This window comes from Panthera tigris, chromosome C1 (assembly GCF_018350195.1).
Source record: "Panthera tigris isolate Pti1 chromosome C1, P.tigris_Pti1_mat1.1, whole genome shotgun sequence".
In the NCBI taxonomy this organism is placed as follows: Eukaryota; Metazoa; Chordata; class Mammalia; order Carnivora; family Felidae; genus Panthera; species Panthera tigris.
In genome coordinates, this window is record NC_056667.1 from 208,809,081 (window position 1) to 208,822,528 (window position 13,448).

A 13,448-nucleotide genomic window follows, 5' to 3' on the forward strand; every position below is an offset into this window, starting at 1 on the left:
AGAGAGAGAGAGAGAGAGAGAGAGAGAATCCCAAGCAGGGTCTGAGCTGTCAGCACAGAGCCCGATGTAGGGCTTGAATTCACGAACCGTGAGATCGTGACCTGAGTTGAAGTCCGGTGCTCTTTCTGTTTCACTTTTAAGAAGGGGCTGGAATTTCGTTTTGTTGGCATCACTAGACTTTGCTGTGGTGTTCCTACTGCTGCCTCCCTGTGGTATTTGACAGAAAAGAAACTGATGAGAGCACAAATCAATTCACTCCAACAGCATTTCTGGAGCACTGAGTCCTCATCAGCATGGTGGCAGGGCTGTGTAAGAGTGGGCCAGGCCCTCCTGGACTCATTCACCAGCCACCCCGCATACTCCACTCCTTCACGATCATATGTCCCAGGGGTTCTCTCCAAACACGTAAAAGGAAAGAAGGATTCCGTGCAAAACACTTTTGCAGCCTTCAAGGGGCTATTTCTAAACATGCATCCTTTGCCAGAGTGCTCTGATGTGGGGCCTCTGGTTCTCAAGGAGGGGGTGGCGATTCTGCCCCCTGGGGGACATCTGGCAATGTCTGGAGACAGCTGGGTTGTCATAGCTGGGAGAGAGGTTGTCACAACCAGCTAGTTGAGGCCCAGAGGCCAATGCATAGGACATCCCCCCACAACTAGGAGCTGTCTGGCTGAAAATATCGGCAGTGCCGAGGTTAAGAACCCCAACCACACTGTTGTATCTTTCCAAAGTATTTTCTCATGTAGTTTTTCAAAGTGATATAGTTGCCTGAGACTTGGTGAAAAAAATTATTTCTCAGTAATGAAGTCGCATTCAGCTCCTGACACGTATGATGTTCCTTGCTAGGAGGTTCTATAGTGGACTATTTTGTGCCATTATTTGGTCTGTGATTTAGGACAGGAATAAGGCTGGGAATACAGCCAGCATATTGCACATTCTCTACCAGACCATATGGAACGTGCAATATGGGTCATGTCAGTAGCTTTCAAATATGCCTTGAGGGGCGCCTGGGTGGTTCAGTCAGTTAAGCGTCTGACTTTGACTCAGGTCATGATCTCACTGTTTGTGGGTTTGAGCCCCACGTCGGGCTCTGTGCTGACAGCTCGGAGCCTGGAGCCTGCTTTGGATTCTGTGTCTCACTCTCTCTCTCTGCCCCTCCCCTGCTCACACTCTGTCTGTCTGTCTGTCTCTCTCTCTGTCTGTCTCTCAAAAATAAAAATAAACATTAAAAAAATTAAAAAGAAAAAGACTCAAGCAGAAATCGGCACTTCTTAGGGCAGTTGGATGGCTCAATCAGTTAAGCGTCTGACTCTTGACCTTGGCTCAGGTTGTGATGGCACGTTAGTAAGTTCAAGCCCCGCATCGGGCCCTGCGCTGACAGTGTGGAGCCCACTTGGGATTCTGTCTCTCTCCCTTTCTCTCTGCCCACCACCTCCTGCTTGCTCCCTATCTCTCTCTCATAATAAATAAAAATAAACTTACAAAAAAAAAAAGAAATGGGCACTTCTTGACTGGCCCAAGTCTGTTTTTTTTTTTTTAAATAGTTTTTTCTTTTTTTCTTTTAAAGTTTATTTATTAATTTTGAGAGAGAAAGAGAGCACGAACATGGGAAGGACTGAGAGAATGGGAGAGAAAAAGAATCCTGAGCAGGCTCCATACTGACCATGCAGAGCCTGATGTGGGGCTTGAACCCGTGACCTGAGCAGCTAGACGCTGTTCTAGGGACCGAGAGTACTTCAATGAACAAATCAGATAAAAATTCTTATCGTCCTAGAACTATTATGCTCATTGTGGGAGTGGGACTATATCCTTAATGAATACGTACATTATCTGATATGTTAGAGGTTAAAGACTACACGTACAAATGGCCAATGGCCAAACCAGATATAAAACAAAACTCTCACCCATAATGGGCAGCAACCAGCCAGGAAACCAACCTTGATCTAAGGAAGCTGCTGAGGCAGCCAGTGTACTACCCACGAGTCAGACTTACATAGTCTGACCACTATCTACAGCAAACAATCCAGGAAGCCAGATGATAACTCCTGTAGTCTACCCCAAACGGTCAGGACCTGATCAGTAACTGCCAGCTTCCCAAATTTTCATCCCCGCTTCCAGCTTAGGACTAACCATGGAGAGCCACGTATGCACCCCCCCCCCCAACCAGTAACATCGGGTGCCCCACTTCTAGTCTGTGTCCATCTTCCCCAGGTCACAGGGTCCAGCAGGGCACACCTGAGACCCCTCCTTTTCCACTATAAATCTCTCCCACATTCAAGCCTCTGCCCAAACGCAAGAGACAGTGGCCGACCCCTTTGCCGTAGTGAGCTCCGAATACATAAATAACCTTTGTCTATTCTCTTCGGTCTTCATTTATTTCCACAAGGTTTACTCTCTCTCCTTCTGCCCCTCTGCCCCTCTCATGCATGTTCTGTCTCTAAAATAAAATTAAAAAAAAAAAAGAAAACCCTGGAAACAATGGAAATTTCCATCATCCAGAGAGTAGATGAACAAATGAATCTTAGTATGTTGACATAAAAGAATGCATATAGATGTAAGAAATCCACTTCCAAAGAAAAGCAAAGAAATAGTGAGCACAGACTTTAGAGTAATGACTACTTTGGGTGCAGGGGTGCAGAAAGAAGGGTTGGGATGGTGACCTTTCAGTTAGGATGGGTTAGTTTTAGTTTTAGAAGGGTTGGGATGGCGACTTTTAGTTAGACTAGGATGTCAAGGCTTTGTCCCGTTATATTACTAAAATAATTAGCAAATTAAATAAAGAAGACTATGCTTAGAGTGTATTATGAATCAGAGATTATGGCTCATTGTTTTCTGGGCTTTGAAAGGCCTTAAAAAATAAAGTACTGTATGAAAATATAGTGTCATGGGGGGAAAAAGAGCAGTATACGAGAGATTTGGATTGCAGGGAGGGTGAGTAGGATTTCGATTTTATTTTTTTATATATATTTTTAAAAGTTTATTTTTAAAAGTTTATTTTTTTGCATCCATATTATTTTTAAAATATATATTTTTAAAAGTTTATTTATTTTGAGAGAGAGAAAAAGAGGGAGAAGGAGAATGGGGGAGGGACAGAGAGGAGAGAGAGAATTTAAAGCAGGTTCCATGCCCAGCGAGGAGCCTGACTAGGGTCTCGATCCCATAGCCATCACCACCTGACCCAACATCAAGAGTTAGACACTCAGCTGACTGAGCCACCCAGGTGCCCCAGGACTTCGATTTTAAATTGAGTGATTCAAATAGGACTCATGCAGAGTATGGGTGACATTTGAGCGCAGACAAGGAGTGAAACATCCAGTGGTAAAAAGTCAAGAGCATTGTGGACTGTGGGACTGTAACAGATGAGGGTGCTGGGAGCAAGAGTTCAGCAAGGCGATGAGGAGATTGTAGCTCCCCATGTTAGTTTCGGTCACTGCAAACGTCAGCCTTGCCGCTGAGTGTCCTGGGCAACCTGGGGAGGGTGCGAGTTAGAGATGAGATCAACCGCCTTTTCACTGCAGAAGGATTACTGTAAACTGTACCTTGAGAGCTGACTATGGGGAGAGGCTGGATGGGGGCAGCTCTACCCTGAGTCTGAGGAACTCTTGCTGGGGGTGGCGATGGGGCCCAGACCTTTGGGGGAGGGGTGCAGGTGGTGAGCGGGTTGGATTCCGATGATGCCACCCATTTCGCTGATCAATCTAGCGCAGGACATGCGAACAAGATAGGAGTCAAGGGGTGCCAATGTCTCTTTGGCCTGGGTCACAGGAAGGATGAAGTCATGCTGGAGAGGATTAACCGGGAAGGGTGTATCTGTGAGAAAAGCATTTTTTTTTTGGTGGTCGGGGCGGGGGGGGGGGGTACTGGTAGGAAGATCAAGAATCTGGTTTTCAACTGTAGATGGTTTCTAATATTTTGCTATTATAAGCGATGCTGTAATGAATGTCCAACATAACCCACCCAGGCATTGGTTCAAATCCAGGGTTCAAATCCCCTTTCTAAAGTTACTAGTTCTGCAGTGACTTCACCTTTTTGGTCTCCTGATTTCTAAAATGATGATAATAATAATAATAATAAACCTAACCAAAATGGTTATTCTGCGGATTAAAGGAATCAGTGCCCAACACAAAAAAGTAAGAGCTTATTAAATGTTAGCTGTGCATTGCATCCTTTCTCTCTTCTGATATTTCCTTGGAGCAACTTCTTAAAGGTGGAATTTGCTAGATCAAACGTTATCCCCATTTTGCTGATGAAAGTTACAAAATTGCTCTCTATAAAATGTTTATCAGTTGTTCCCATCCACTGTGCGTGATGCTTTCCTTATACTCTGCAACCAGCACTAGACATGATTAAAACAATGCTTTGTTAATATAACAGATGAGAAAAATTCATGTTTTTCTTAATTATTAGTGAAGTTCATTGTAAGAAAAAATGTGTTTTATATTATGGATGCAAATATATATAATGAGCTCCCATGTATCCAGCTTCAACGATGTATTCTGAGCCAATTATTTTGAAGCCAATTTGTAAGAATTAAAGTATAACTACAATACCATTGTTATGCTTAACAATTAACAGTAATTTTTAATTAACTTCTAGTAAGTAGCCATGCTCAAATTTTCACACATATATCTTACTCTAAAAACAGTTATCTAATTAGGGTTCTGATAAGACTCACGTATCCCTGCAACTGACTGAAGGGCCCATACAATGTATTCTTTCTTTCTTTTTTTTTTTTCTTTTTTTAATGTTTATTTATTTTTGAGAGACAGAGAGACTGAGACAGAGCACAAGTACGGGACGGACAGAGAGAGAGAGAGGGAGACACAGAATCTGAAACAGGCTCCAGGCTCTGAGCTGTCAGCACAGAGCCCGACGTGGGGGGGGGGGGGGGCTCAAACTCACGAACCGTGAGATCCTGACCTGAGCCAAAGTCAGACACTTAACCGACTGGGTCTCCCAGGTGCCCCTATAGTGTCTATTCTAGTCTGCAGCTCCCCTTGAAGCCCTGTCCACCTTCTTGGCCACTTGTCTTCAGTGTAGCATTAATTTTGGGTGACTGAGTTTTGGAGACTGCACCCCCGTGGAATCATTTAACACCCTGGATTTCCAGTAATCAGATCCACCTGCCACGATTCAGTGTCTAGTTTTGGACAAGCCTGCTTCATAGGTGGTGTTGTGTTCTTCCATCAAGAGGCATCTATTTGTCTCACTTGTGTGACGTTGGGATCCATGATTAGTCACTACCTACATCCATGAATTCATTAGGGCTGGATTTTCCTTCCTCTGTATTACCTGGACTCCGTCTGCAGAGAGAAATGTCCTCTTCTCTCCTCTTTGGCTACTGTGAGGTACGTTTTATTTCGAAAAAGGCAGAACAAATGTCTGATTCTCCCTCCCACCATTTTTAAAAACGAGTTTCAAAATAATGTGCTAATTTTCTGGCCTCTTCCAAAGATGACTAATGAGGTTTTTTATTTCTTTTTGGTATTACTATGAGCTCATGTATTTAAAAATATTGAATGTGTCTCTGTACTTTGCAGCTATTGTTGTTTCTGATGTTCAGATTGTCTTCTCAATACGACTCCGCTACGTTTTGTAGCTTCCTGTTTTCTAGAATGACAAAAGGGCTGGGGCTCATCTTGTCTATCTTATGACCCAAACCAGGAACAACCCAGTTTTCAAGGAGACTTGGTTTATGTTTTTTTTTTTTTAAATACTGATTTGCCCTTTGTACATTTTTTTCCATATGGGTTTGTAAGAACTGTTTACATATGAAGATATTTATCTTTTGTCTGTCAGATGAGCACATACAGTTTCCCAGCTTAAAAAAAAAATGGAGACTTTGTTTATTTTGAATTGTTGGCAGACATTTAAATGTGTAAATGCTGTCCAGGAGCCCCAGCAAATACTTAATATAAGGATAATTATATATAATTAAATATTACATTAAAAATCAGAATAAAGTCTATATTTTGTAATAATCTTCATTTTGTCATATAAATACACAGAAGATAGCACCGTGGTTATTAAAAGGGAAAGAGTAGATTAACAGTGGATGAAACTGGTGGGCATAATACTAATTAGTCGATCACATTACCAGTAGGGGTAAACTGACATTGCATACTTCTCAATGCCAAGTTCTGAGGAAAAAAAAAAAAATCACCTGTGTAGTACTTCTGCAAATATGCCTAACTTGAATTTGATCATGAGGGAACAAACACACAAATTCATTTTAAAGGTGATTTTGCAAAAACAACTTTGCCAGGAGAAAAATAAAATGTCGGAGGCCAACTTAAATTACATAAGATACATCTGTGATTAGACCCAGGTTGAAAAATTATTAAAAATGTCAATAAAGGTGTGCCTGGGTAGCTCAGCTGGTTGAGTATCCAACTCTTGATTTCGGGTCAGGTCATGATCTTGCAGTCATGAGATCGAGCCTCGAGTCAGGCTCCATGCTAGGCTTGAATAAAGTGAAAGGAATAAAGTGAATATATAAATTACAAAGCATCCTTGGGATGGAGAAATTGAAGATTGTATATTACATAGTAGCATGTATCACTATTAAGTTTCTTAAGTGTGAAAATTGTGTCATTGTTTTTAGGAGAATATCCCTTTTGGCCAATGCATGCCAATATTTTTAAGGGTGAAGTTTCATATTTGCAACTTACTCTCAAATGAGAGGGACAGATAAAGCTAAGACTGGCAAAATGTTAACCATGGGTGAACTTCAATGAGTGGTGTATAGGATCTTGCAATATTTTCACAATTTCCTGTAGGTTTGTAATTCTCCAAAATAAAAATATTGGGAAAAAAAAAGAATAGGAAAACAATGGAAGGAAATAAAACAAAATGGTAAAAGTGGTTATTAGAAGCAATGTTAACTTTCGCCCTTGTAATTTTCTGTGTTTTGAAATTGTTTATAATGAATTCACATTATTTTGAATTCATAGAAAATATTAAAAATATTTTTTTAAACTTTATTTATTTTTGAGACAGAGAGAGACAGAGCATGAACGGGGGAGGGTCAGAGAGAGGGGGAGACACAGAATCTGAAGCAGGCTCCAGGCTCCGAGCTGTCAGCACAGAGCCCGATGTGGGGCTCGAACTCACAGACCTCAAGATCATGACCTGAGCCAAAATCAGACGCCTATCCGACTGAGCCACCCAGGCGCCCCAAATAGAAAATATTTTTAAAAGAAGGGGAGAATTACCACTCTATTTTCTTCATTTTTCTCCCTGAATGTTTCATGTCAGTTTCCATGATCTGAAGTCACAGCAGGGGGACTCATAAGTTAGGGCAGCAATTCATGCCTTTATGTGGCACTTCCTCACAAATTTGGCAAAGTGCTCTTAACCAGCGAAGAATGCAACGATCTTCACCTCTGTTGTGAATGTGTTTGGGAACAAGTTCCTCTCATTTGGGTGTGTTTCCTTAGAAATCTGAAGGACAGTGTAGGTCTAATTCTTGGACTAAAGAAGGACCTCCAGGAATTCGAAAACCTGCAGAGAACAAGCTTTGGATGAATTACTTAATGAAACCCATAACTTGACTCTAAGGAATTCCCTGATTTTTTCCCAAATGGCTTTACTCTCAGCCCAACCCGAGACATTGAACATTCTGGCCAATTTGAGGTCAGACACCTGCACCTTGCACAGCAATGAAGGCAGTCACTGTCACAGTCATGGCCACTATTTTGCCTGGACTCCCTCAGCCTCAGGTCCAGAGCTGCTGTGTGTAATTGAAGAGACACAGTGAGACCGCAGAAGCACAAGAATTCAGAGCACTGCTCTCCCTGACTATGAACGCTCCCCGGGGCTTTAATACTTCTCGGGGGTGATGTCACAGGAACACTATAGTGCTTGGTGGTGCCTTTGCCATCTACAAGCCTGTGGGATTTCCATCAGTTAAGTCTTTCTTCCTAAACTCTTTTGTACCCCCATGGGCACCCCACTCATGCACACTTGCTGATAATACCTTTCGCTTGACTGTGTGTTATAATTTTGGGGGTAGGTTTCTATTTACACAAATGATCTTGTTGAGCTTTCAGATATTCCCTTCTAAGTTCACAGGGATCTCACTCTTTTTTTTTTTTTAATTTTTTTTAAATTTTATTTTTGAGAGAGAGAGGGAGAGGGAGGGAGAGGGAGTGGATGGGGGAGAGGCAGAGAGAGAGGGAGAGAATCCCAAGCAGGCTCCATGCTGTCAGCGCAGGGCCCAACGCGGGTCTTGATGTCATGAACCGTGAGATCATGACCTGAGGCAAAATCAAGAGTTGGATGCTTAACCGACTGAATCACCCAGGTGCCCCTTTTTATTTATTTATTTTTATTATTTGGATCTCGCTCTCTTTTTTGACTGCTGCGCAGTATTCTGATGTAGAGAGACAACATTTAATGTGACCTTGATAGCAGACATTTAGTTTTTTCCTAGTCTTCAACTATGCTGCAACAAATAGACTTACCAATAATACCTTTTTGCCCAAGACGTGAGATTTCTGAGTTCAAAGGCATGCGCTTTAAATTTTTTTTTTTAACGTTTATTTATTTTTGAGACAGAGAGAGACAGAGCATGAACGGGGGAGGGTCAGAGAGAGGGAGACACAGAATCCGAAACAGGCTCCAGGCTCTGAGCTGTCAGCACAGAGCCCGACGTGGGGCTCGAACTCACGGACCGCAAGATCATGACCTGAGCCGAAGTCGGCCGCTTAACCGACTGAGCCACCCAGGCGCCCCCAAAGGCATGCACTTTAAAAAAAACGTGCAGATTGTTAGATTGCTGCCCTGAGAAATAGTGCCATTTAGAACTCTCATCAATATTGGAGAAAAAGGACATCTTTTCCATGCCCATGCTGACAGGCTGCTACTCGTTTGCGAAAATAGCTAGTGGGGACTAGACAAAAACTGTTCAAGAGATTTTTGCAGGATAAACTTCCTAGTTATCCCTATCCATGCTTATTTAATGGAAATGTGGTGGTGGTGGTGGTGGTGTGTGTGTGTGTGTGTGTGTGTGTGTGTGATATCCTCTATGGAAAATCCTTTCTGCAAATGGGATGACAGCCTTTACCTCAAAGCTGCAAAGCTCAAAAGGCTGATTTGCGTGCATTCAATGTGAAAATAAAGTTCTAAATTGAGGAGTGGTATTACGTTCTCTTGTAAGGGATTACTGAGGTTGTAGGCAGACCTTGACCTCGCTATAAATCTGTGGAATTAATCTTTTGTAACTGAACTAGAATTTTTCATTCAGTTGAGGAAATCCAGTTGTGGAAAAGACACCATTCCCACATCAAATTCAAACTGCATATGAAATCTATATGTTCGTGAAGTTATGTTACCTTGGAAGGAATATGCATGGATGGCAATGACAGAAATTCTAGCGCCCAGGGTGGATTCTATCGAGCCTTGTGTGTGCTTAGCTATTATTGTCAGTCTACTTAAGACCTTCTTGAAAAACAGGAACATATTACAAGTTACAATATAGATGTGAGACTGATAAAATATTGAAGAATCTAGTGTTGATTAATGTAGGCCTTTCATTACAGGCATAATTGGTGTTCACAATAAATGCAGGCAACCCGGCAGGGGGTGGGGGGGGGCGCTGGGGGCGCTCTTTTCTCCCTGCTCAACACGGCCTGTTCATCCTCCCAGAGAGGTAACCACCAAAGAAGAGGCTTTTGGGAGTCAATATTTTAAGGACGACCTAGTATAGTTTATTAGACATTTAGAAGGTTGCCGTGTAATAAGCAGAAATACAAGGTGGCAACTGAGAAGTGGGCAATCCATCGCACTTAGACACGGCAAAGGCAGACATTGACCGGGGAAGGCAATGAACACGGAATGAAATGGTCTTACTGGTCTGAGCTCAGGGCGGCTGCAGGCTGCTCTTCCGGGGCTGGCAGGAGCTCACGTCTTTTAGTTTAATTATTCCTTCGGGTTTAGACACTTCTGAGGTGTGAAGTCTTGAGCCACCTGAAGCAAAAAGAGAAGACGCACAGGCAAGGTCCCAACACAGAGCCCAAAGCGATCAAGCTCACGCAGCAGGGCAGGTAGCCGGGGAGCAGCAGACAGGGACCGGGTGACGGAGTCTGCCCCCCACGGCTCCTGCCTGGGGGTCGGTGCCGGGACTGCCCCTCCGGGGTCAGCCGAACCGCCAGAGCTATGCAGAGGAATGATCAAGATGTTCTCCGTTTTTCCCCACCGGACGGCCTTGTACGGGAGGGTCTGGCTCTTGCTCTCCAAGGGTGAAGCCTCACGGACGTTTCAGAGTATGAGATACTTAACCGAAGAGAAAAATCCCAGGGAGTTCAAGTGACAAGGAGACAGGGGAGCAGGCAGGTGGGATGGAGGGAAGCCTTAGCCATGGGGACCAGCAGACGCCCTTCTCCCCGCCCCCCAGCACCTGCACCCCGCCCACCGCCCGCCTAGCTGCAGCACTGCTTCTTGCAACAGCACTTCTGCTGACAACAGCACTTCTGCTGGCAGCAGCCCTTCCCGCAGCCACACGAGCCGCAGCCACACGAGCGGCGGCAGCAGCAGACCACGGGGACGCTGCAGCAGCCCCCGCAGCAGCCGCAGCAGCAGGGACAGCAGCTGGAGCAGCAGCCCACCCGGTAGCACCGGCAGGTGGTGCAGCTGCCGCAGCCGCCGCCGCAGCCGCCACCGCAGCCACCGCAGCCACTACCGCAGCCACCGCAGCCGCCGCCGCAGCCACCGCAACTTCCGCAGCCACAGCACCCCATGGTGTCGGCAGAGAGGACTCGGGAGAGGGGAGGAGGGAGACTCGGGAGGTGAGGGAGGTCTGGTGCCGCCTCCTGCTGGGGGAGGGGCTTATATACCAACCCCACAAGCTAAGCCCCTGCCTTATTGTTTACCCCTCTTCCTCGTAAACACCTCATGAGGCCTCTCACACCCTTCCTTATTGGAGTCTTGGCCAGTTCACCTTGCTAATTTTAACTTTGACTTGTCTCTGAAACCTATATTTGGATTAGAACACACGTCCAAGAGGTGTGCGCCCTTGAAAACATAAATGCATATAAATGCCTGAAATATTTAGGAGCAATCTTTTTTTTTTTTTTTTTTTTTTAACATGGGAGTCTGAGTCAAGAGGCAAATAAAAGTCCTGTGTTTCTGTATATACTTCTTGGTTATCCGGGTTAAAAACAACAACAACAACAAAACATTATTTTTCTCTCTACTGGGATTCATGACATTCCCCCCCCCCCCCCGTTGCAAACAAAACAAAACAAAACAAAACAAAACAAAATCTTTTGAAAGAATAAGTGAAAACCAGAGTGAAAAGAGAAAAAGTAAGTGTCCGTAAATGCATTCTATCTCACCTGAAAACACAGATATGCTTTTCCCGGCTCCCTGAGATTTTTTGTTTGTTTTTGTTTGCAAGAATTGCTTGGTCATTAACACATTTCTTTTTAACTTGTCTAACGTCAGATGCTAAAGACAGAATTGTGCACAGCCTACTCCTAAATCATCTGTCAAGAGAAATTTCTACTGTAGTTTGTTAAATAATTGAGAAAACAGGGGCGCCTGGGTGGCTCAGTCGGTTAAGCCTAGGACTTCTGCTCAGGTCATGATCTCATGGTTTGTGAGTTGGAGCCCCACCTCAGGCTCTCTGCTGTCAGCACAGAGCCCCCTTCAGATCCTTCTCTCTCCCTCTGCCCCTCCCCTGCTCTCTCTCTCTCTCTTTCTCAAAAATAAATAAAACAATTAGGGACACCTGGGTGGCTCAGCCGGTTAAGCATCCTACTTCGGCTCAGGTCACGATCTTGCGGTCTGTGAGTTCGAGCCCCACGTCGGGCTCTGTGCTGACAGCTCAGAGCCTGGAGCCTGTTTCAGATTCTGTGTCTCCCTCTCTCTGTCCCTCCCCCACTCACACTCTGTCTCTCTTTTCTGTGCCCCTCCTGTCTCTCTCTCTCTCTCTCTAAAAAATAAGTAAACATTAAAAAAAATAAAAAAAAATAAAACAACTAAAAAAATTGAGCAAACAAAAATAAGAAAGGTTTCATCGGGTGGCTGGCTTTCTCTTGCACCTCTCTGGTTGAGGACCTGCGTTCAGTCCCCTGTTTCAGACCCACCGGGGCCTGGAAATGTTGATTTGAAATGACTGGTCTCTGTCCGGCTCATTCTCTGATTCCAGAGAGCCCGTGAATGTGATGAGGCGTCCACAGAGGCATGTTCTTGCTGGACTGACTTGAGGACTGAGGCCTGCCTGGCTAGTCCAGCCACTCCAGAGGGGGCACAGAGGAGGAAACTGCCACGGTCTGTCTTGGGGCTTATGCTGTGGCTTCTGGATCAGACACAGCCCGGCTTTGCCTTTGGCAGGCCTGCACTTCCCCCAGAATGTTGGTGTCCCTGGATTTATAAGTGACACCTCTTTTATAAGCTTACTTAAAATGCCCTCCCATGATCTGCTTCTCATCAACCAGGAGGACGTGAGGACCGTTCCCGCCCTCCATTTTGGTGGCTGGGCATCCCGGAGAAGCCCTGCTGTGTGCAGGGAGCCTCCAGAAAGGTCTCCGATGGCTCCTGTCTGTCATACAGGCCTCATGGTCGGGGGCCTGGAACGACTTCTTTCCTACAGCGTGGCTATCATTTTTCTAGTTGTGGACTCAAGAGGCAACACACAGCTATTTCATTCATAACAGAAAACTCAAAGTTTACTAAGGAGGCTGCTGTGCTAAAAATAGCAGTGTTATGTGGCAAAGGACCTCAGGAAGGAAGTAAAGAAAACGTCTTGTGAGGTCCTTCCATGGAAACTGGGCTAAAAAATGAGGGGGGGGGTATTGATATATAAACCCCTCCCCCGGCAGGAGGCGGCACCAGACCTCCCTCACCTCCCGAGTCCCCCTCCTCCCCTCTCCCGAGTCCTCTCTGCCGACACCATGGGGTGCTGTGGCTGCGGAAGTTGCGGTGGCTGCGGCGGCGGCTGCGGCGGCTGCGGTAGTGGCTGCGGTGGCTGCGGTGGCGGCTGCGGCGGCGGCGGCGGCGGCTGCGGCAGCTGCACCACCTGCCGGTGCTACCGGGTGGGCTGCTGCTCCAGCTGCTGTCCCTGCTGCTGCGGCTGCTGCGGGGGCTGCTGCAGCGTCCCCGTGGTCTGCTGCTGCCGCCGCTCGTGTGGCTGCGGCTCGTGTGGCTGCGGGAAGGGCTGCTGCCAGCAGAAGTGCTGTTGTCAGCAGACGTGCTGTTGCAAGAAGCAGTGCTGCAGCTAGGCGGGCGGTGGGCGGGGTGCAGGTGCTGGGGGGCGGGGGGAGGGGCGTCTGCTGGTCCCCATGGCTAAGGCTTCCCTCCATCCCACCTGTCTGCTCCTGCTGTCTCCCTGCATCCTGGACTTTCTGGTTCTTTCCCCCTCGGCTCTCATGCTCTGAGTTGAGGTAGCTTTTGCCGTTTTAAAAATAGCCACATGGAGGGGGCACCTGGGTGGCTCAGTCCGACTTCAG

The 13,448-nt window shown here is 45.7% G+C and overlaps 2 protein-coding genes across 2 annotated transcripts; one reads left to right on the forward strand and one right to left on the reverse strand.

Annotated features, from left to right (window-relative positions):
• Window positions 1-10,418: 10,418 nt before the first annotated feature.
• Window positions 10,419-10,736, reverse strand: LOC122240829 (small cysteine and glycine repeat-containing protein 7). The gene has a single exon (XM_042993928.1). It carries the CDS (start codon window positions 10,734-10,736, stop codon window positions 10,419-10,421), a length of 318 nt encoding a protein of 105 aa, XP_042849862.1.
• A 2,157-nt stretch (window positions 10,737-12,893) lies between these two features.
• LOC122240830 (small cysteine and glycine repeat-containing protein 7-like) lies at window positions 12,894-13,220 on the forward strand. Its single transcript, XM_042993929.1, has one exon. It carries the CDS (start codon window positions 12,894-12,896, stop codon window positions 13,218-13,220), a length of 327 nt encoding a protein of 108 aa, XP_042849863.1.
• Window positions 13,221-13,448: the final 228 nt, after the last annotated feature.

Bases quoted from the DNA above. Each gene is read 5' to 3' on its own strand.
- LOC122240830 (XM_042993929.1), top strand. From the start codon at position 12,894: ATGGGGTGCTGTGGCTGCGGAAGTTGCGGTGGCTGCGGCGGCGGCTGC.
- LOC122240829 (XM_042993928.1), bottom strand. From the start codon at position 10,736: ATGGGGTGCTGTGGCTGCGGAAGTTGCGGTGGCTGCGGCGGCGGCTGC.